Raw genomic sequence first — 21,429 nt, 5'->3', positions numbered from 1 at the left:
TCCCTATCAAAACATAGCCATATTTGCAGGTGCCCTTGGTCGACAGATTACCAATTGACAATGTGTGATACCTGTTAAAAATATTCATGAGAATATGAGAATCATGATTAAGATCCACCATATTCTCCACACACATAGATAAATTCAGTTAAGACCATACATTTTGTTAATTAAAAACATGCTTCTGGATTCTTTGCAGATGATCCAGACAATGCTTTCATGTTGTTTCATGCAGGCTTTGCTGTGCAGCTTAGTGAAGGCCAGTGTATGGTCTGATCTTGGGGCACAGAGTTCGAGGGAAAGCTTTGAAACTGGCTGTTTTGCAGAGGGGTTTGCATGCATTTTGGAACCTCTCATGTGTTGGCTCATGTACTTCTGAATGGAGATAACATGGGAGCTTCTGCATGAGCTGCTCTGCCAGTGAACAGCAGCCCTTCTCCCCTCCCCCTTTTTTTAGAGGAAGCTGCCTTATTTCAGGTCCAATTGTTGGTCCAACCCAGCACTGTCTCCTCTGACTGGGGTTTCTAGCAGAGGAGGCTCTCTCCCATCACCTTCCCGCCCTATTGTGCCTTGAACCTGGCAATGCTGCCAGGCAGGGATTGAACTTGGAATTTCCCACCTGCAATGCTCCCACTGAGCTATGACAACTCCCCTACTTTCTTCTTTTCTCTGCCTGGATGTTCCAAGAAACATGGGGACAGATTCTGTGTTGGGATTCTGGTGTTGCTTTTAACGCCCTCTAGCAAAAGCAGACTATACGTAGTGCGTCCTTGGAGCCACTGGGTGGGGAGGGTGACAGCTGCTGATTCAGGGCCTGCCGGATCCTGCCTAGGCATGGCTCAGTAGGAATGTGCTCTGCTTCAGAAGTAGGGCAGCTGGAGGAACCGGCTTAGCGCTGCTCTCTTCCTCTGAGCAAAGTGGAGTCCATTCAAAGCTGATGCTGAATATGCCATCCATCACATATGTCGTCTATCATCATTGCCTAGCACCCAGGCTTAGCTCTGGAGCCATGTCTGCGTGCAAAGGGATGGTTCTTGGTCCTGAGTGCCTCCAGGGGCAGCAATCTTTTTCCAACCGGGAAGCTGCTGGGGTGCTGCCAGCGCTGGGAAAGGAGTGTTCAGGTGTCCCTCAAAACAGCCACACCTTTGTAAGAGAAATGCATTTTGTAGAAAAAAGAAAGGAAAGGTGCCAGCAAGGAGAAGCTTCCCAGAGGCAGAGGGAAAGAACACAAAGACACATGCATGCACACACACAAGCCACATGACTGAGATTCCCCCTGGAAAAATCTACAACTGGCACAATCCACTTTGTCCTTCCCACAAGCCTCCATTCCTTTAATAGGAACTGGGGCAGAACAGCTCTCTCCAGGGTGCCCAAAGTATCTTTGTAATACATGTGATCTAGAAAAGGGTTAACATGGTGAAGGAAGATGTTCTTTCGGAAGCTGACTCCAAGAAGAAAGGAAATAACCATCATCATCCCCAGCAGCAGCACCCCCAAATAGGCCTGGCTGTGGGCTCAGGGAAGTTTTCAATAGTTATTGAGTTTCTTATATTTTGTTGGGAGCTGCCCAGAGTGGCTAGGGAAACCCAGAGAGATGGGTGGTATATAAATAATAAGATGATGATGATGCACCTGCTTTGCATAGCAAAGGATGTTCCCAAGTCCAGTTTGCAACTTCACAGGTAGCAGAACTTTCTCTGTCTGGGGTGGTGGATAACAGCTGTGCTGGCTGGGGCTGATGGAAGATGTAGTCCAAAACATCTGGAGGGTACCAAAGTTTTTGGGAAAGTTGCCCTTGAGTGTCTTGGTGCCGGAGGCAAAAAAATCCCAGATGCTACCCATCACCTCCCTCCACCAGTAAAACCAGGGCACCAACCAATTCTGCTGGTTACAATCAAGATTTGGGATGTCATGGCTGTAGCAAAGTGAAGGGAGCTTGAGCTGCAAGTGGAGCCTTGTTGGCAGCCCATTGCAGCTCTTGCCTGCATACCTTTGTAGGGTACTATGCCTGCATCTGCGGGGCCCTCTGCAGCCTCTTTGCTTAGCCCACAGTCAAACGTGGCACGAGCTTCCTGCTTGCCAGTTGTGACTGCGGTAGACTTTGTCCACAGGTCAGCTCCTGGTAGTACTCTGCATGCTAAACTCTGATCGCTTCCTCCTTTCATGGATGTGGGCAGAGGCGGTTTTAGTCCACAGCTTCTGGATCTGTGGAACTTGAGTGGTTCTTTGGGAGATGGGAGAGCAGGTGAGCCCTGCCAGCCTCACCTGCAAGGGCTGCCCCGCTAATAAAGAGAGTGATGGTGCTGAACTGGCAACAGCTCCTTGTAATGGCTCTTGCAGCTTTGCAGGGTGGTCATTGCTACTTTCTAGTTAATGAGTGGATATTTGTTTTTCATCCTTAATCGTGCATATTTAATGCTGGGAACAACTTCAGATTCTTGTAATGGGAAATTTTATTTTACGTCAAGCTGTTAATGCTGTGGTTTCTCAACCTTCTTCCTCCATTTGCTTTCATTTCCTTAAAGCAGCTTTGGTCAACCTGGTGCCCGCCGGATGTTTTGGACTGCAGCTGTCCTCAGCCCTTGCTAGCGTGTAGTAAAAAAGCATCTATGGAATCCTGTTGGCTAAAGTTGCCAGGTACCCTTCATAGGTTGTTGGACTACAACTCCTATCAGGTCCAGCATCCTACAGCTGTTCTAGCTGGGCTGCTTTAAGGAGGCACTGGTGTTTAGGGCATATGGCCTCTGCAGCTGAAAAACCCCAACTCCTTTTTGGGGCATGCAGAGGGTGCAGCTGTTCCAGGTTATTGCACAACATTCCGCAATAGTTTTCACTTCTGGTGGGTGGTTCTGTTTTTCTGTTCCAAAAGTGTAGCTTCCCTGCCTCCCTCTTGAAAGACTGCAGATTGAGTCAGTTTGTGCCTTGTGTACATGTGTAAATCAGAACAGCCAGCTGTGTGAGCTTCTTCCCTGTTGTCCCATGTTTGTTTCTTCATCTTCTTAAAATTGATATACCAACTTTCATGTGAAGATCTCAGCGCAGTTCACAAGAAGCAGTGCCCCTTCCATTAAGTGCATGATATTGCGGCTTTTAGTACTGTCTCTAGGCCAACAGCGGGAGATGTTTTTCAGCTCAAGGGCCACTTTCCCCTCTGAAAAACTTTCCAGGGACCACATGCCCATTGGTGGGTGGGGCCAAGGGCAAAAGTAGGTGGAGAAACAAATACACAGATGGCTGCTTCCTACATCACTCCCTCACCCCCAGACAAGCAAGAGGCATTGCCAAGAGTTCAAGGACATATTCCAGCCAGGGAAAGACACTTAAGGGGAGCTCTGTGAAGTGTAAAAACATGCAATTGTAGAGTTGAAAAAGACCTGATTCAAAAATACATACACCCCTCACACACAAAAACAATTCTCACTACAGCCAACCAAAGACAATCAACCACACCCTAAGCCACCCCCAGCCTCTCTCACCACCAAGGAAATACAACAAGTGAATAGTAAGAGAGCCCATACAAGTAAGACTGACACAACTCCCTCTACACTAAGTAGAATAATAGAAGCATAACCACCCTACTCCACTCACCATTCCCCACTCCCCCACTCCCCATTTTTCTTTCTTCTTCCTAATTGTTTGAACCAATTCATGAACCAAGAACTTATACATTGACCACTAATAATGAAATGTATGTTGTAGATATTTTTCCACATTATGCTATTTTTGTGATATGCAAATGACATGAGAAAACTTGGTATACTCAACTTGTTTGTATAACATTCTTGTTTATAAAACCCAATAATAATAAAAAAGAGTTGGAAAAGACCCAAAGGGTCATCTAGGCCAACTCCCTGCAATGCCGAGAACCAAGGCCAGTGGGGTGTGTGGCTTGGGGAAAGCAGTCTGGAAGAGAAGGATTTGACCCTGAAAGGTCACCATGACAGACCTACCCATCAGTGAGCTTTTGCAGGACTGCCCAGCCTCTGGTTTGGAGGAGGGCCCAGAGCCTGCAGTGGCTCCTGGGGTTTGGCCAGGCCTTTTTCTGGATTCTGACTATGGCCAGTATTCTTCTGCCTGGCCCTTCCCACCACCTTCTGCATTAGTGCATCCCTCTGCAGTTTTGGCCTCTGCTATTACCGTTGTCCATGTTCATATTAGTGAGAGAAGCCACTGCAGCTGCCCAGCTCCAGCAATCGAACACCAGTGACTTTCTTGGCATTTACCGAATGGGGTTCAGCATCCATCTCAATGACTCCTTTACATCTTCATGGCAGATAACCTAATGTTGTAGTAGCATACCTAGTAGCCCAGCCTCTATATCTCACAGCAGTATGCCTTTGAATGCCAGATATTGTGAGCAAGCCCTCTGCTTCATTCCTTGCATTATCTTCTGGCAGCATCTGCTTGGATTATGGGTTGCTGGGACAGCTGCAAAGGAATCCCTACCTGCTTCTCCTGTTCTGACCAGGCGGAGGAGAGCAAGCAGCTGTGGGGTGGGAGGTTATTTCTGGAGCTTGTGCACCTTCAAGGGCTGAAAATGATACAGTACTGGAGAAACACTGAAGGCCCTACAGTTGCCCTGCTCTGCTTACAGGAAAGTCTCTGAAAACAACTTGTGTGGAAATCACTTCAAGGCCCTGCCTGTAGAAGAAAAGCTGCTTCCCAAGCCCATTAGTGACCTGGGACCCATGAGGATGCTCTGGCATTTGTGCTGGATAATTGACTCACTGTCTTGGGTCATGTTCTGCTCCCTTGATCTGCAGAGCTTTGCCTACCTCTCAGGAGTCTGAGTATGCTTAATTAACCCTGTGCCTTGCACTTTACCCTTCTTTTTCTCCTCTTCTCCGTGCTACGATGCTAGCAAACTAAATATTTGTGGGGCTTACTATTGAGCAAACATCCATAGGTTTGTACTGTTGTTCCCCTGTCTTGTCCATGCATGTAAGGCCGGAGTACCAAAAAAACCCACTTTCTGTTCTGATGCTGCCCTGTATATACTGGTCGAGCGGGGGACTGCTGTGTAGCAACAAAGAGCAAGGGCTGAAATGCCTTCCAAAGGAATTGCTTGATTTACTTTAAGGTATTTACATAGTGCCCCTCCCAAAGCTGTTTACATAGAAATAGTGAAACAATCAGTATCGGTTAATGTTATAAAATAAAATGCCCAAGACAAGCTCCAAGGTCGTTGCTCTCTTGCAGGCTGGATGTGTATTTTTTCCAGGCTGGGTGTTGTTGGGGGATTTGTTTGTGGTCACTAACAGAAGGGAAAAGAAATCAAAGCCTGAAGGCCTGATAATCCTCATCTTGTGGGCATTGCACCCTTGCGGAATCTTAGTACAGTGGTACCTCTGGTTACATACTTAATTTGTTCCAGAGGTCCGTTCTTAACCTGAAACTGTTCTTAACCTGAAGCAGCACTTTAGCTAATGAGGCCTCCCGCTGCTGCCGCGCCGCCGCCGCCATGCGATTTCTGTTCTCATCCTGAAGCAAAATTCTTAACCTGAGGTACTATTTCTGGGTTAGCGGACTCTGTAACCTGAAGCGTCTGTAACCTGAAGCATATGTAACACGATGTACCACTGTAGTCAAGTTAAGACCAGGTGACCTGAGGGAGAGAAACAAAACTCCTACAAGCCTTGCATGGGCTTCAATAACTTTTGCTTCTGTCGTCTGCAACATTTGCGTTAACACTAAGTAAGCAGAAAGGGGTAGCCCCAAACTGTGTCTCTCCCTACCTGCCACACAACCAAGCCCTTCAGCCGCTAGCCTGTTTCTCACCATTCTCCCAAAGTGAACGATTTCCAAACTGGAGCAGCTGAAACACTTACTAGCTGCGTGCACAGTTGATGAGTCCGCACCCTGGGAGTGGCGACAGATTGTGGAAACTTACCTTGTTTGTGTTGGAAAAGGTGCTTCCTCTGCCCATATGTTTGGAGCGTGAGCGCCCCCTGGCTGCAGCATCTTTGGGAAAGCTTGTTTTGGTAAAAGCCCACCTGCCAGTCCATCCTCTTACTCCCTAATTGCTGAATCTCTGACGCCCCTCCCCAATCTTTCTCTCTCCTCCCTTTCATGCAGTAAACTTTGAGGGATGCTCAGAAAGGACACACCGACCCTTCGCTTCGGACGACACTCGCTTCAGGGTGCGCTCGGATGGCGTGGTGGTGGTGAAAAGGCCTGTGCAACTCCACGTTCACGAGTGGCACTTCTTCATCCATGCCTGGGACGGGGCTGGCAAGAAGCACTCTGCTAAGGTGACGCTGCGAAGTCATGGCCATGGATCCCACAAGCAGCATCCTCATGCGGTATGGAGCCTTCTGTTCAGAGCTTCCTTCCTTTGCCAGCCTCCCTTGCCCTCTTTGTTTGTCAGGGAGCCTTCCAGAGGTACCAACCAAGGCTTCCATGATGAAATGCCCTGCTTTGTTCATTCCTTGCTGAGCTAGAGGTGTGTTTATTTTTATTTTGCAGGAGCCCTATTCCCTTGGTCATGGAGAGGTGCTGACCTTCCCAGTATCCGGCCCAGGCCTGAGGAGGCAGAAGAGAGACTGGGTCATCCCACCCATTGTTTGCTCTGAGAACGAGAGAGGTCCTTTCCCCAAGCAACTGGTGCAGGTAAGTTGAGGTGGCAGCATCTCCTGGGGTCCCTGCAGGGGCCTGCTTCCCTTTAAGTTACTTTCCTTGATGCCCAAGTTGGTAATGTCGTAGGGTCACTGGGGGTTGAACTAGATGGGCCCAGAAGCAGAACATGAGTGCTCCAACATTACCCCCACTTGTGATTCCATGCAGAGGCATACTACCTCTTGACTGTGGAAGGGAACATAATCGTTGTGGCTAGTAGCTCTTGGTACCCTTATCCTACATCAATAGGTTGACTCTTCTAAAGCCATCCATGTTAGTGGCCATCACTACATCTTGTGGGCTGTGCATCATTGAAGGCTGTCTGCTGGGCTCATGAGCTGCAGGTGCATCTCCTCTGTTGGTGGGCAGCAATATGACATGCGTCAGGGAAAGGAATATGGCATGTTTCAACCAGCCTTGACCACCTAATGCTCAATACCTGTCATCGTCTTGATTATTTTCTCCACCAGATCCAATCTAATAAGAATAAAGAGACGACAGTCTTCTACAGCATCACTGGGCAGGGGGCTGACACTCCTCCTGTTGGAGTCTTCACCATTGAGAGGGAATCTGGCTGGCTGAAGGTGACCCGCCCACTGGACAGAGAAGATATGGACAGATACGTGGTGAGTCCCTGTGCACTGTTCAAGATCAAGTTTCAGGTTCTTCTTTCAGGGGTTGGAGCTGGCTGTTGGCAGCATCCAGTGCTTGGGTGCTGCTCCTCTTGTGGGTGGGAGGAATGGGAGAAGACATAGGTGAGACAGAAGTCTCCCTTGGGTGCCCTCTAGAGGTTTGTCGGCAGCTGCCAAGCTGTTTGGTGTTGCATTAGGGCTGGCTTCTCCCAGCCTGACCCCTTCCAGATTGTTTGTATTACAACTGCCATCAGCTCCAATGAGCATTTGGAGGCTGCCAAGTTAGTGAAAGCTGCATTGTAGATTAGAGACATATGAAGCTGCCTTATACGGATCAAACTATTAGCACATCTATTTATTTCAATCTTATACCACTTATAATTTACCACTTATACCACATATAATTTATACCACTTAATTGCGGTCATATCTAAGCAGTATACAGGAGACCCAGTATAATAAGATTAAAAATTAGTTTGAAGCATGAAATCTGAGTTCAGTTCAAAAGCCTGCTGGAATAAAAAGTTTCCATCTACTTCAGTGGGGGTGGGGTGGGGCCTTTCTGACCTCAACTGGAAGGTCCCATAGTTCTTAACATGAGGCATCTGGTGGAGACAACCTGTGCAACTAGCAGTGGCTCCCCTGAGTGAGCAGGGATATAAAGGATCAGTTCAGTCTTAGCTGCCCTAACTGGTAGCAGGGTCTTGTGGGGATTGAACCTGGGTCCTTTGGCATGCAAAGCAATGGCCCTTCCACAAGGCCCCCCTACCTGCCTGTTTTCACTCCCCTACCAGAGAAGATAGTCCTTCAGGAACTTTCAGTCAGAGAATATGATGTCCATTTGGCAAATGAGAGAGCATGTCCTGACTCACATGAGGTGTCTTGGCTGTCTCAAGTTTCTTTGTAGTGAAATTTCCTCTTGAAATATTGGGTGGATATCTCTAAAGCCTCATGAAACCTGTAAAGTTTTAGGGGTTAAAAGCTGGGCATCCTGTTTCTTGAGTCTTACTATTTTTTGGAGTGAAGCTGTTAAGGTGCAAAGGAGGAGGCGGCTGTGACAGGGGGACTGGCAGACACCCTTTGCTGCTGTCCCTATCATATGACTTTTGCTGAGAACAGTAATAAACTTTCTATGTCTGTGGTTCCTTCCTTTAAAAATAGAAAAAGAGCACTTTTTCTATTTTTGTGTCCATACTAGTGAATTAATGGCCCTTTGTTGCTTCTCCTCTGCAGCTTTTCTCTCATGCTGTGTCTGTGAATGGGCAGCCTGTGGAGGACCCCATGGAGATCATCATCAAGGTCAGCGACCAGAATGACAACAAGCCCATTTTCACCCAGAGCGTCTTTGAAGGATCTGTAGCGGAAGGAGCCAAGCCAGGTAGGTGTGCTTGTATAATTGCATATATGTGAGTAAAGGCCATTGGTGGCTGGTGCCCATTGGGACTAGTTGGGTGGAAGGCAGTGAGCCCAATTGTAGGTAGGGTTGCAGTCAATGAGAGGCAGAGCCAATGAATTCTAGCTTTGTCCCCCTGCCCTGCTGAGTTCTACAAGGGCAACACTGAGGCTAAAGGAGAAGGAAGATGGCAGCCAGTTGCACCTCACCCTCCAGAATGGATGCATTTAACAAGGAGGGTAGAGTGGTTGGGCTAGCTGAGGACAGACAGACATTTGTGGGCCAGTGCCCCATTTGTCCCCATGGACCAGCCTCTATGGGAAGTTGCTGCAAATCCTCTCATTCCTGACCATTGACCGTGCTGGCCATTTTCCCATGACGGGAAATGGAGTCCAACTCTGCCTGGGGTCCATGGCTTCCCCAACCCTGATTTATGTGCATGGCACTACTTCACTGCCCCCCTCTAGTTTATTGTCTACAAAGCCCACTCAGGCCAAGCTGTGCTTCCACCTCCCTACGGAGATTATGCAGCAGGTAATGGAGCCCACAGATCCCGTCAGCTGTCATGCAGACTGGCATGAGACTGGTATGTATTGTGTTCAGGTGCTCTGTGGCTTAGGAACCTAGCTCAGGGTTGCTGACAGCACAGAAAGTATGCTGAAACCTTGGAAAGGCACTGTCAGCCCTGCCTGGAGATGCTGGGGATGAGATGCTTACTCCTGAACTCTGGAGTGAGTTGAATTCACTTGGAGACTGGCACGTCTTTAATAGCTGTCTGGGACAGAATCTGTTCTGCCTTCCTAACTAGCATCAAGGCAGGTCCGCTTCTGCTTCTCAAATGTTTTTTTATGCATTCCCAGGTACTGCAGTGATGCAAGTGTCTGCCACGGACAAAGATGATGCTGTGAATACCTACAATGGAGTCATCACCTACTTCATAATCAGCCAGGAGCCCAAGCAGCCCTACAGTCAGATGTTCACCATCAACAATGAAACAGGGTGGATCAGTGTGATCACAACAGGCCTTGACCGAGAGGTGAATGTCCTGGCTGCGAGCGGGCAGGCGGGGGCGGGCAGTGTTTGTGGGTGTCAATCACTATCAAGTACACCTGTAGCACTTTCCAAGTCTGCACACTTGCACTGAATCACTTGCACTTAAACCCTTTTGGAAGCAGTGATTAGTATACACCTGATCAAATGCTGATTTGAAGCCACCTCTTCACTTATTATGTTGTATGAGTTTAACTGTTGTAATGATAATGATAAGAAGTGGCTAATCTAGGCTAATCTTTTCACAGGCACGCCCCCCTTCTACATCGAGAATTCTCTCTCTGTAATGTTAACATAACTTGGTTATTTGGTTTGCTTTCAGGAATACCCCCAGTACACGCTGGTCATCGAAGCTAGAGACATGTTAGGAGAAGGCTTAAGTACTACAGGGAAAGCAGTGATTACTGTCACGGACACGAACGACAACCAGCCAATATTTGACCCACTCACGGTAATGTTGAGGCTTTTCCTACACCTTCTTTGACCAGTCTGACATCGTGTCCTACCCTTCCAAAATCCTCTGTCCCTGCATCCCAAACTCCTGCCTTCTCCAGAAAAGGAGGGGGAGGCCCTGGGGAAGTTCCAGAATAGCATCATCATAGCATCCCACTGACCTGGGCCTCTGCACCCCAGCAAGGCAAAGCCACACTCTGCCTAAGTCAACATCCTCCTTCTGTCTTCTAGTACGTTTCAACTGTGCCAGAGAACAAGGTGGGATTCCAGGTTGCCAGGCTTTTGGTGAAAGACGCAGATCAGCCAGGGACCGTAGCGTGGAAAGCCAAGTACACCATTGTGAAAGGGAACGAGGAAGGAAACTTTGAAGTGGCTACCGATCCCCAAACCAATGATGGTCTCCTGACAACCATTAAGGTAAGCCGAAGTCCCTCCTTGAGCTGCAGTCCTCTTAAGCTTCCTGCCTCATAAGCTGCTGGGACTTCATGCTTTGCCTTGGTGTTTAGGTGGATGTTACTGACACCCCCTGATTGCATCATCTCTCTCTCTCTCTCTCTCTCTCTCTCTCTCTCTCTCTCTCTCTCTCTCTCGCCTCCTTTCCAGGGTCTGGACTTTGAGGCAAAGGATCTCTTCACCCTTCTGGTTACTGTGGTGAATGAAGTTCCCTTCTCAGTGACTCTCCCAACATCCACGGCCACAATCACTGTCAACGTAAGGGATGAGAATGAAGCCCCCATCTTTAACCCCCCTGAAAAGTCTGTGACGAAGTCTGAAGACCTCCCTGCTGGGCAGCTGGTGACTACCTACACCGCTCAGGACCCCGACACAAATCAAAAGCAGACGGTCAGGTACAGGAAAGGTTTGAATGCTTTGCAAGGGTGCTAGGTGAGCAGGTTAGCAAGGGAGCGAGTCTCAGGGCAGAGCTGAAGGGTCAGGAGCAGAGCTCATTCCGCTGTCAGATAGCTAAAGGGGACAGGAAAGACCAAGGAAGTGTGTACAAGAGGGAGAAGCCAAGGGAGAAGCTCATAAGTAGTTCAGAATGCAGCTGCAAGGTTGCTCAGATCAGGTCTTGGAAACATCATCTTGCCAGTCCTTAAACAGTCTACTCAAATACAGCTGCAACACGTGGCTAATAAGTAGTAGTAGTACTATTATTAGTAGTAGTTAGAATATAATCCAAAATTTACAAATCATAAACATCATTACATAATGTTTGTATAAGTCCATAAACAAGAAATAGTCAATGTAATGAATTGCTGTCAGGGAACACCACGAGGCAGGTAGAATGCCTTTCAATAGATAATGTCCAACAGTATTGTAGTGGTGGGTGCTCCAACGTGTGGAATTCAGTAATGAACAGCAAACAAGCAGAACAGTGTTTCTGGATTAAGTCAACTGTTTCGAAGATGAATCTTCATTAGCAAATAATTTCTAATAAATTATCTATTCAGCTAAATGTGATACTTATAGACCAGTGCTCACTTACCAGTGTAGCCAACAGTTGGCTACACTGGTTAGTGAGCACTGGTCTATAAGTATCATTACATTGAGTCTTTCTTGTTTATGGACTTATGCATACATTATATAATGATGTTTATGATTTGCAAATTTTGGATTATACTCTGACTACTAGTAATAATACATTTACCATACTTATTAGCCACGTGTTATGGCTGTATTAGAGCAGATTCTGTATTGCAACACAGGGGTTTTGTTTTAGTCCTTAAACAGTTGCAGGGGCATTTCATCTGTTTTTCTGGGTGTAATTCAAAGCACTGGTGTTTGACTTTTAAGGCCATTTATGGCTTAGGGCCCAGGATACTGGAAGGAACTGTGACCTTCACACCATCCTGCCCATACAATAAGGCAACAATGAAGGCTTTTTAAAAAAAGTTCTAGACCTGAATGTTTTTAGTGCAGGTTTTTTGTGGTGTTTTAATAATAACTTTTAATTTGATTTAAAAAATGACAACAACCCAGAAATTTGTTTAATTCCGGGCAAGGTATAACTTTGTTAATAAAAAGCAATAATAGCTAAATGACACTCCACACCACTTAGCAGCCCAAATTAAGTGTCCCATTGGACGGCACGTACCTAGGAGAGATGGCAAGCTCTTATTGAGGTTTCTGTGAGTGTATTCTTGTAGGCTTGGCTTTCTTCCCCCTCTGTATTTGGCCCATTAGGTACACTCAGCTGAATGAGCGCTTATTATCTATATCTGTTGTAATAGCCAAGATGTGTTAGAGAAAGGTGGGCAGCATTTTTCAGGGGGCAGGGGGGACATGCTGAAAGTGGTCAGGGCCAAGCCCAATGGGTGGGGCCTCTCTTTTCCATTTTCCTCTCTTTTTTCTGTCATCTCCTCTCTCCCTGCCCAGAGCTCTCAGCTTAGTATCTCTGCAAAGCTTTTCACCCCCTCACTCGACCCTTCCATTGCTCAATTCGTTTCCCCTTTCTGGCCATTTTTCCCTCCCCCCCCCCCCACTTTTGGGCTTCACCACCAGCAAGTAATGAGGCCACAGGTGACTCTTGGGCTGCAGGTTGCCCATCCCTGACTTACAGGGATGAACCTTCAATTGTTTTGACTGGCAAAATGTCAGAGCTGCTGTCACTCACCCTCATTTCTCTTGCAGTTATTCTGTTGGGAGCGACCCAGCAGGGTGGCTGAAGATTAACCCTGAAAATGGCATCATAGAGACGAAAGCCCCTCTGGACAGGGAGTCTAAATTTGTGGTAGACAACACCTACACGGCTCTCATCTTGGCGAGTGACAATGGTAACTGGGACACATTTTTAGCCCTTTTCCTTGGGGTCAGGTCTCCTCCAAGTCCCAGGCAGCAGCAGGCTCTTGCTACAGTGACTGTGATGGATAGTTGTGCTAAATGTTGGAATCTGAGGAGTTTAACTGTCATATCCCAAGATCCAAGGAGTGCCCATCTTGTCCTTTTGATGCCAGTTCCTCCTGAGATTTCTGCATCTCACAATTTCGCATTTATCTTTGAAAAACGTGTACATTGCTGTGTCTAAGCTTTCAAAGATTGAGGGGAAACCATACTGTGCCACAACAATGAAAACTTCTAAAACATAGAGCAGGTTAATAACCTATCCATTTCAGTTTCTTATTTCTTCACGGTTGCACCATTTTGTATTTGTTTAAAAATACACACACACACACACACACACACACACACACACACACACACACAATTTCTTCTGGTATATTTTGTTGCATTTTCCCCTTAACTGAAATTTTGTAATCAACTTTCCTTAATATTTGTAGCTTCTTTGCAAACAAAAAGTCCTATTATACTGCATTTTTGCACATTACTTTTACTAACTGAAATATGTTTGCTTCTCTTTAGGGATGCCTTCACTCACAGGCACAGGAACTCTTCTCCTGTACCTGGAGGATGTGAATGACAATGGGCCAGTGCCAGACCCACGATCCTTTGACATCTGCAACCGGAGCCCTGAACGCAAGGAATTGAGCATTGTGGACAAGGATCTTCCTCCAAACACTCAACCCTTCAAAGCAATGCTGCTCTTGGGCTCAAGCGCCAACTGGACGGTCGAAGTAAATGGAGGTAAGCTAGTGGGAGGGGTGGTGTCTGCACTCTGCGGACCGGTATGCATGTGTGGTGGGAAATTGCTTGACTGCCTAGCCTTGAGCTGTCCAGGGACATCTTGTTCTGCTCTACCTAAGAGGCCTCATTCACAAACAGCAACTGAGGTGGCAAAGCTGTGCCACTGCTTGTGTTACTTTAAACTGCAGAACAGGATTTGTGTGACTTTCCCATGCATAGAAAACTAGTAAGGCAAGTAGAAGGCTTTAGTAGAATCCTCCTTCTTGGTATCTAGTTTTCTATATGTATCTAGTATTCTTTGTTTTTATCTTTAAGCCACCTTGAGTGCCATCAAGGGAAAAGGCAGTGCATAAATAAATATATAATTATTATAATAATACATGCAGGGAAACTATAATATCAGGAAGGAGGTTTCTAATCAAGCCTTCCACCTGACTTACTAATTATCCTATCCCCCTACTTCCTGCATGGAAAAGTATGCCATGGGGTGAGTGGGGTGTTGAAAGGGGTACTGTCCAAATTTCAAGTTTCCTACCTTAACTGCAGCTCTGTGAGAATGAGAGAAAAATTAGACAATGTGCATTTGTCAAATCTGCACGTGCTTTAACCAGATAATCTACTGCTGTCCCTTTCCAGAATCATTTTAATATTCAAGTTGGTTCATGATTAGGATAGAAAAAGGCTGAGCAGAGTCTGTTTTCCTTGCTTTGCAAAGCCCTAACCCTGAGCCTGCTTCTTCTCTCCTTATGTTACCCCATAGATAAACTGGTCCTCGAATTGACCAAGCAGCTGGAGCCAGGTGAATACAGCATTGCCCTTGAGCTACAGGACGCCGGGGAAGTGTCCCAGACAACAACAGTCAAAGCCCAAGTGTGTGACTGTGAGGGGGCAGCCAAGAATTGCGAGAAGAGGGCATATATCGCAGGCGGGATGGGGATTCCAGCCATTCTGGGCATCCTTGGTGGCATCCTTGGCTTCCTGAGTGAGTATTTCCTGCCAGGCCTCATTGTGCCCCTTGAAGATTTCGCCAGACATTCTGGCCTGTCCATTTTCCAAAGCAATACAAAAAACCAGTATGATCATTTTGTAGAAATAAATAAATGCTGAATGCTGGTTCCAGTAAGACTAACTTTGCACTAGTAGTATCTAGAGCCCTAGCTAAATGCATTGGATGAAGAAAAGCAATACCTAGAAATCTGGTTCCAAAATGTGATGGGAAGATAGATGTTTTAATATCAAGAGCTTCCAGTGGAAAACGGTAGAGCTGGCCAATGTGAAGTGCTGAGGAGTGGGAGAGAAGAGGACCTAAAGGACACGCTCCTTTGCCAGCTATTGAAACTTTGGGGTGTGTTTGAGGTATCTGCAGATAACACTTCCTCTTGTGCATCCATTAATTTAAACAAGTCTACCTTGAGTAAAACCATACTGCTGTGCTGCAGAGCTGATCTGCTTGCAAGCTGCCGAAAGGGGCAGATAAATGGCTTGCAGTTCTGGGTGAGCACTGCTGTAGGAAAAGGTATGCCTGAAGCTGAGACAAATACACCTGTCTGCCCGTTCTGTAGTTGTGGAAGTGCAGAATAGATCCTGCTCTGTTTTAGAGCTCCCTGAATCAGCCGAGCAGTCCAGGCTGGCATTCACAGTTGCTTCTCCAACTTTATTTTCTTCCAGTCCTCCTGCTCCTGCTGCTGCTGTTTGTGAGGAGGAGAACGGCAGTGAAGGAGCCTTTGCTTCCACCAGAGGATGACACACGAGACAACGTCTACTATTATGACGAAGAGGGTGGTGGAGAGGAGGATCAGGTGAGCTGCTGAGTCTTAGCCCAAGAGGGATGGAGCTACTTCTGTGGGTTGCCCACAAAAGCCATCACTGCCCTGCTTTGCAAGTCGTCATGCCACCTCTTTCCTCCCCTGCACATTTTTGTTCTTTTGTGAACGTCACATCTTGCCACCTGACTTGTAGAGGAAGATAGTCCTGAGGTCACATTGCAAGCTGGCCACATCTCTTGAGCCTTTGCTTAGATCAGGGATAGGAAGCTTTTTTCAGTCTGAGGACCACATTCCCTTCTGGAAGCCACATGCCAGTGAAGGATGGAGCAAGAAATAAAAGTGGGTGGAGCAATGGGTGGGGCTCTTCTGTACAGTAGACTATAAGACAAGTGGCTTCACACAAACACACACATGTGTGCGCACACGCTCTCCCCCTCTGTTCATCCAGGCATATGATACATTATCATAGAACAAAGAAGGGCACATTCCCGCCAGGCTAAAACACTCTAGAAGGTTGCAAAGCACAAAGCAGGGCTAGCAAGAGGTATGTCCTGGGGTGGGGGGTGGGGGAGCAAAGGAGGGGCCACATTCAGCCCCAGGCCTGAGGTTCCCCATGCCTGGCTTAGATCAAGCAATTCCCAGAAATTTACTTCATAATCTACTTTGGCCTGACCAGCCATATATTTTAAAAAATTAAAATGTAAGAATGGATTAAGAAATGTATTGATGTCCCAAGGGAGTAAACAGCATGTGTTTATATACATTCATTTCTACACTGGAAGATGCATTCTGCCCATCTCTCACCATCCTCCTGATCCTTGTTAGCTAAAGATGTTATGTCCTGCGAAAGGCCTTAAGCGATGAGTGGAAATGGTAGCATCTATACCCTGGATCATCTTACCTCTTGCATCTATTTTCTGAATGTGTCTCTCTACTCTTCCTAGGACTATGACATGAGCCAGCTGCACCGTGGCCTGGATTCCCGCCCTGAAATTACCCGCAATGATGTTGTTCCGACTCTCATGCCGGCTCCGCAATACCGCCCACGGCCTGCCAACCCTGATGAGATTGGCAATTTCATTGACGAGGTGAGTGAAACTGGCAGCTGAGCCACACAAAAGAGTCCCATAACATTTGCTGTCACTGTTAGCAATATGTTTGGATATTCCTCATAAAGTGATGATGATGATACACTTCTGCAGTGGTACTGAAGTGTAAAGGGTTTAGCTTTGATTGACCAGTTAACTGAAGTTTGGGCATCTGATAGACAAACAAAATTGGATTTTGTTATTGATGAGTTTAAGTCTGTTTAGGAAAGAAAAAGGAATTCTTTTATAGAACATTTCTCAAGTCACTACAATTCTTTTTGGAACAAATTGATTACTGTATCTATTTGCATGACTGATAATTCAATGGAGATCTGTCCCAATGAATGACAAATCTTCAGTTTTGGTTATATGTATGTTATATTTTCCAGTCATATTTTGATTTATGTTTTCATTTTTATATTACTATGAAAAAATGCAATAAAAATGTGGTGGTGGTGGGAGGAAGAGCATGCTTAATAAGAGGGAAGAAAATTACCCCATATCTGCCCAGTGGCTGGTCATACAGTGTTCTCCAAAGTCATGTCTCTAGATGTGGCCTTGGGGTCAGAGGTCATGATTTTCTCCAGAGAGCTGGTATCTCATTGCTCTAAAGCAGAGGGCCACTATTGCCACAATCAACTTGTTCTAATGTGGAACAAACTGAACACATCTTCCTTTCCCTTCCTACAGAACTTGAAGGCAGCAGATACAGACCCCACGGCACCCCCATACGACTCTCTGCTTGTGTTTGACTACGAGGGCAGTGGCTCTGAAGCAGCCTCCCTCAGTTCTCTGAATTCCTCCAATGGTGACAGAGACCAAGATTATGACTATCTGAATGACTGGGGCAACCGTTTCAAGAAGCTGGCTGACATGTATGGAGGGGGCGAGGAAGAAGACTAGATGTCACTGGGATTAAGTAGGGTTTAGCTCTGTGTGGAAAGACAGAAATGAAATCGACTTATCGTCAACTTTTCCCAGCAGCTGACCATTGGTCCAATTTGCTGCTCTTTCTTGCAAGTCGCCAAAATGCTGCATAAAACTTGCCTTACTCCCAATATTAGCCCCTCTTGGGGTGCATTCAGATGACCACATTTTCTTCATGATTCCACCCTTGTTCACCAAAGATTATGATTTCCATAGAGGCAAGAGCATACATTATATGGAAACTTAAAGGCTGTTTTTTTTATCACTATCAGAGCCTCTGAGGCAATTTGCCAAACATACTTGATTTATTAATACAGTAATAATAGAATACTGTTTTCTAATGCATAGGCTAAAGTTTAAGGAATATTTTAGGGATGACTTAGCAGTTTTGTGAAATGCAGCTCAAGTTATGTGGTCTGAAATTGTTAACTCTTTGGGAACCCTTAGTACTAATGCACTTTAGGTGTTTCTAGCACTGTCATTCCAAAGCACTAACCAAAGATTTATTCCCAGGGCTGCTGAGTGTATCCAGCAGTTCTGTACAAGTGTAACACAAATGTGAAATTTGGAACTCGGGGAAGAACCTTCAGCCTCTGGAGAATCTTGGCTTTTTTTCAGAGGGCAATTGGCTGCAAAGATGGATGGTGTCTGATTAGCATAGTGGAAGCTGAGGCAGGTTTTCTAGCATATGGGGAATGAAGCAGGCTTTTGGTGCAAATCTTTTTGCCCTTCCCTAAAAACAGCAGGAACAGAATATGCTGTAGAGCAGAGGGGTGAGGAATCTCTGGTCTGTGGGCCAAACTTGGCCTGCCAGGGATTTGAATTTTTCCTGCAAGGTTGGGATCTGGCCCATAGATCAGAAAGTTTCCCTACCCCCAATATACAGGGTTTATCTGTAGATATGTGTGGTGCACACTGCATAATTCATTTTTCCTTGGTGCAGGATTTTGGTAGTTTATAGGAGTGCTGTTTTTAGTGCACAGTTAAAACAGCTGTGATTATTCCAAATGCTTACAGTGTAATCCTATATGTGTCAATTCTTAGATAATCCCCTTTGAGTTCATTGACTTACTCCCAGGCAAATGTGTGTAGGATTGCAGTCCTAGACAGTAGCAAGATTTAAGAGAGAGCAGATGACAAGAAATCCCAGAGGAGGAAGACCAATATTAGGGGTCCCTGATTCAGCTGATACCAAGTGCCTTTGCCCTGCAGCCTTAGCACTGACCTCTTGACCATTCTCTTGGTGACCTTTTGGACCTCCCATAATATTGCAGACATATGCTCATGCTATCTCTAACCATGTTTAAAACCTAGTTTCAGTCCTTTATGCCATGGATTGTATCTTTTTGTGTACTGTTGTTCATATATGTCCCTTTCTGTGTGTATAAAATGCAGTTGAATAAGATGTACATTTTCTTTTTATGCATTTCTCAGCCAAGAAATCCATTTTTAATTTTAGGTGGACATTCTGGTGAAGGTGCCAGTTTTTTCCCCCTACCAAGTGTTTTTCAGAGTTAACTGCTTTATATGATTACTGTACAATTGATAGGGTGGTTGTTGTTTTTTAAAGTGGCTTTCTTTGGTTTTAGGTCTGTATATTTGGCTTACCTTTTCAAATATGTAATGTTTAGAAGACAGGTGGAGGGGAACATGCCTTAAAAGCCATTATTTATACCTTTATTTTATGTGATTCCTTTTTAATAAGATTTTAATAAAAACTTATTTTTAAAAAATGGTCTTTTTGTTTGTTGCTGGATTTCTCTACATCATTTTCTCAAATTGGTCAGCCTCTTAAACTTGCAATATTTTCCTGACTCAGAATAAATGTATTAGAATGTATCAGCCATATTCCTTATTTATTTAAACGATTTAGGAGCTGCTTTTCAGTAGTTTCCAGGACTCCTTACAAAAACAAGATCAGAAAACTTAAATAATAATAATAATAATAACGCTGTTGGATCAGACCAGAGACCCTCTAGTTCCGGTATTGTGGTAGGTGAACTGTGTACTGGGATTTGTAGTCAAAGGCATAACAAGGATTCCTGAGGAATATAAAAAGAGTGAAGTTAGCTTTAATTTCAGTTTTGAGTGAGTTACTGAAATAAAAAAAGCTGCAGCATGTGTCTTCACTGTTTTGGATCTCTTACAATATAACACTAATCTAGCATCCTATTCTCACATTGGATGACTAGATGCAGCAGCACTTTCCCCACTTCCTATGCCCAACAGTGGAAGAAGAACATAGCCCGTATTGTTAGTAGACACTGAGAGCCTTATCCTCTGTGAATTTGTTTAACCCTCTTCTTTTAAAGCCATCCAGTTTGGTGGCCATCGCTACATCTCATAGGAACAAATCCCATAGTTTAACTACATGTTGTGTTCAGTACTTCTGGTCCATCCTCAATATTCCATTGTTCAGTTTCACTGGCTAGCCCCAGTGTCTAGTATTCTGACTGGGATAAAACTTTTTTTATCCACTTTCTCCATACCATGCATAACTCTACACACCTTTATAATAAGAATGTGTCTTTTTCTTCTAAACTAGAAAGCCCCGATATAGTATAACAATAAGACGATTGGTGCTGAAAGGATAATAGTAGTGGCACCAGGCAAGTTTCCCTGGGAATGGAATATAACAGGTGGCTTCCCCCATTGGAGAAGATTGCTCTGTCAGATCCAGCAAAGTACTAAACTATATTTGAGTATCCCTTGCTCAGTCTTCCTATTGTGCCCAAAATAATAAATGCAAGAGAGGACCTACCTGTTCCAAGCCAAGGCTGAATTTAAAGTGTGTGTAATTTGCAAGAGGCTTGTGCTGGAAACAATCATTCCAAGCTGAGGATTGGTTTGCTAGCTAAAATAAATAAATGAACCTGTTACATGTTACATGCTGAGCCCATGCCAAGGGGATGTAGGACTATTTATGGCTTTAAAATATTGTGAAATTAAGGAGTAAAGATGCAGGAGAGCCAGAAAGTCCCTAGTTCAAATCTTTCCCCTTTGCCATGAACTCAGCAGAGGTGGAACAGCAAATGTTCCTGCCCCGGGTTAAGGTGCTTAACACCCAAGGTTGGCCAAGTTATTTTGGTACCTCAGAAAGAGAAGCCCATAAAGCTCTCTTATCAGCGGTTCTCAACCTGTGGGTCCCCAGATGGGAGTTAGACTACAACTCCCATCATCCCTGAGCTCTGGCCTTGCTATCTAGGGGTGATGGGAGTCGTAGTTCAACAACATCTGGGGACCCACAGGTTGAGAAAGGCTGCATATGAAATATATTAATAAGCCACCTAATTATAGTGCTGGTCCCGCTCAGCCTCTGCCTTCCTATTTGTAATAGGGTATTGGATGGGGAAAGGATAATAATACTGGCCTACCCTGAAGGGTTGGTGTAAGGGCTATAACTAGGTAATGCATGTGAATCACTTTGAACACTTCAGAATACTATACTGTACATAGTTTAGGTGCGTGCACGCTGAAGGCACAGAAGAACGTGAAAGACGCTGAAGAAATACATCTACACCATACATTTAAACCACACGACGTCTTCCAAAGAATCTGGTGAACTGTAGTTCGCCCCCTTACAGAGTTACAATTCACAGCATCCTTACAACTCCCATGATTCTTTGGGGGAAGCCCCAATACGGTGCGGGTGTTACCTGAGCCTGTTCAGCGCCTGCCAGAGATATCCGGGACTCACTTCCTTTGAAATAAAAAACCGCGCTGATGTTGATCCCAAACCCAGAAGCTGCTAAGAGACCCCCTGAAGTTCAGAGGAGAAGCACCCTCATCTATCGTACCTTCCCATAATGGCAGCCTGCTTCAGGGCGAGGACCTTCCCAAGAAGGCCGCTCCTTATACTCGCTCGCGTACCTCCAGACCTTCCCAAGATGGCGAAATGTGACGTCCGACCTTCCTAAAAT

General features: G+C 45.6%; 1 protein-coding gene and 1 long non-coding RNA gene across 3 annotated transcripts in view; one reads left to right on the top strand and one right to left on the bottom strand.

The window, feature by feature from the left end:
- The window catches only part of CDH1 (cadherin 1), a 30,394-nt gene extending 11,150 nt beyond the window's left edge, over positions 1–19,244 (top strand). Inside the window, exons 3-16 of the mRNA XM_081202562.1 lie at positions 6,079–6,305; positions 6,469–6,612; positions 7,089–7,244; positions 8,484–8,628; positions 9,504–9,679; positions 10,016–10,144; positions 10,378–10,563; positions 10,750–10,994; positions 12,778–12,920; positions 13,507–13,728; positions 14,489–14,710; positions 15,397–15,527; positions 16,439–16,582; positions 17,273–19,244. Of these exons, the coding sequence (XP_081058688.1) occupies positions 6,079–6,305; positions 6,469–6,612; positions 7,089–7,244; positions 8,484–8,628; positions 9,504–9,679; positions 10,016–10,144; positions 10,378–10,563; positions 10,750–10,994; positions 12,778–12,920; positions 13,507–13,728; positions 14,489–14,710; positions 15,397–15,527; positions 16,439–16,582; positions 17,273–17,485 (2,483 nt within the window). The 3' untranslated portion in view covers positions 17,486–19,244. The remainder of the gene's footprint in view (positions 1–6,078; positions 6,306–6,468; positions 6,613–7,088; positions 7,245–8,483; positions 8,629–9,503; positions 9,680–10,015; positions 10,145–10,377; positions 10,564–10,749; positions 10,995–12,777; positions 12,921–13,506; positions 13,729–14,488; positions 14,711–15,396; positions 15,528–16,438; positions 16,583–17,272) is intronic.
- LOC308591693 lies at positions 19,003–21,348 on the bottom strand. Of its 2 annotated transcripts, none has more exons than XR_014010216.1 (3): positions 21,307–21,348; positions 20,271–20,363; positions 19,003–19,551 (listed from the first exon to the last, which is right to left on the bottom strand). It is a non-coding gene; the product is annotated as an uncharacterized lncRNA (long non-coding RNA). The 2 variants fall into 2 exon arrangements; XR_014010217.1 differs by lacking the exon at positions 21,307–21,348 and adding an exon at positions 21,166–21,300.
- Between the last annotated feature and the right edge of the window lie 81 nt (positions 21,349–21,429).

This window comes from Podarcis bocagei, assembly GCF_964188305.1.
Source record: "Podarcis bocagei genome assembly, chromosome: 7".
Lineage (NCBI taxonomy): Eukaryota > Metazoa > Chordata > Lepidosauria > Squamata > Lacertidae > Podarcis > Podarcis bocagei.
The sequence above is the reverse complement of the archived record's forward strand: the minus strand, read 5'-3'. Positions and strand labels throughout refer to the sequence as shown.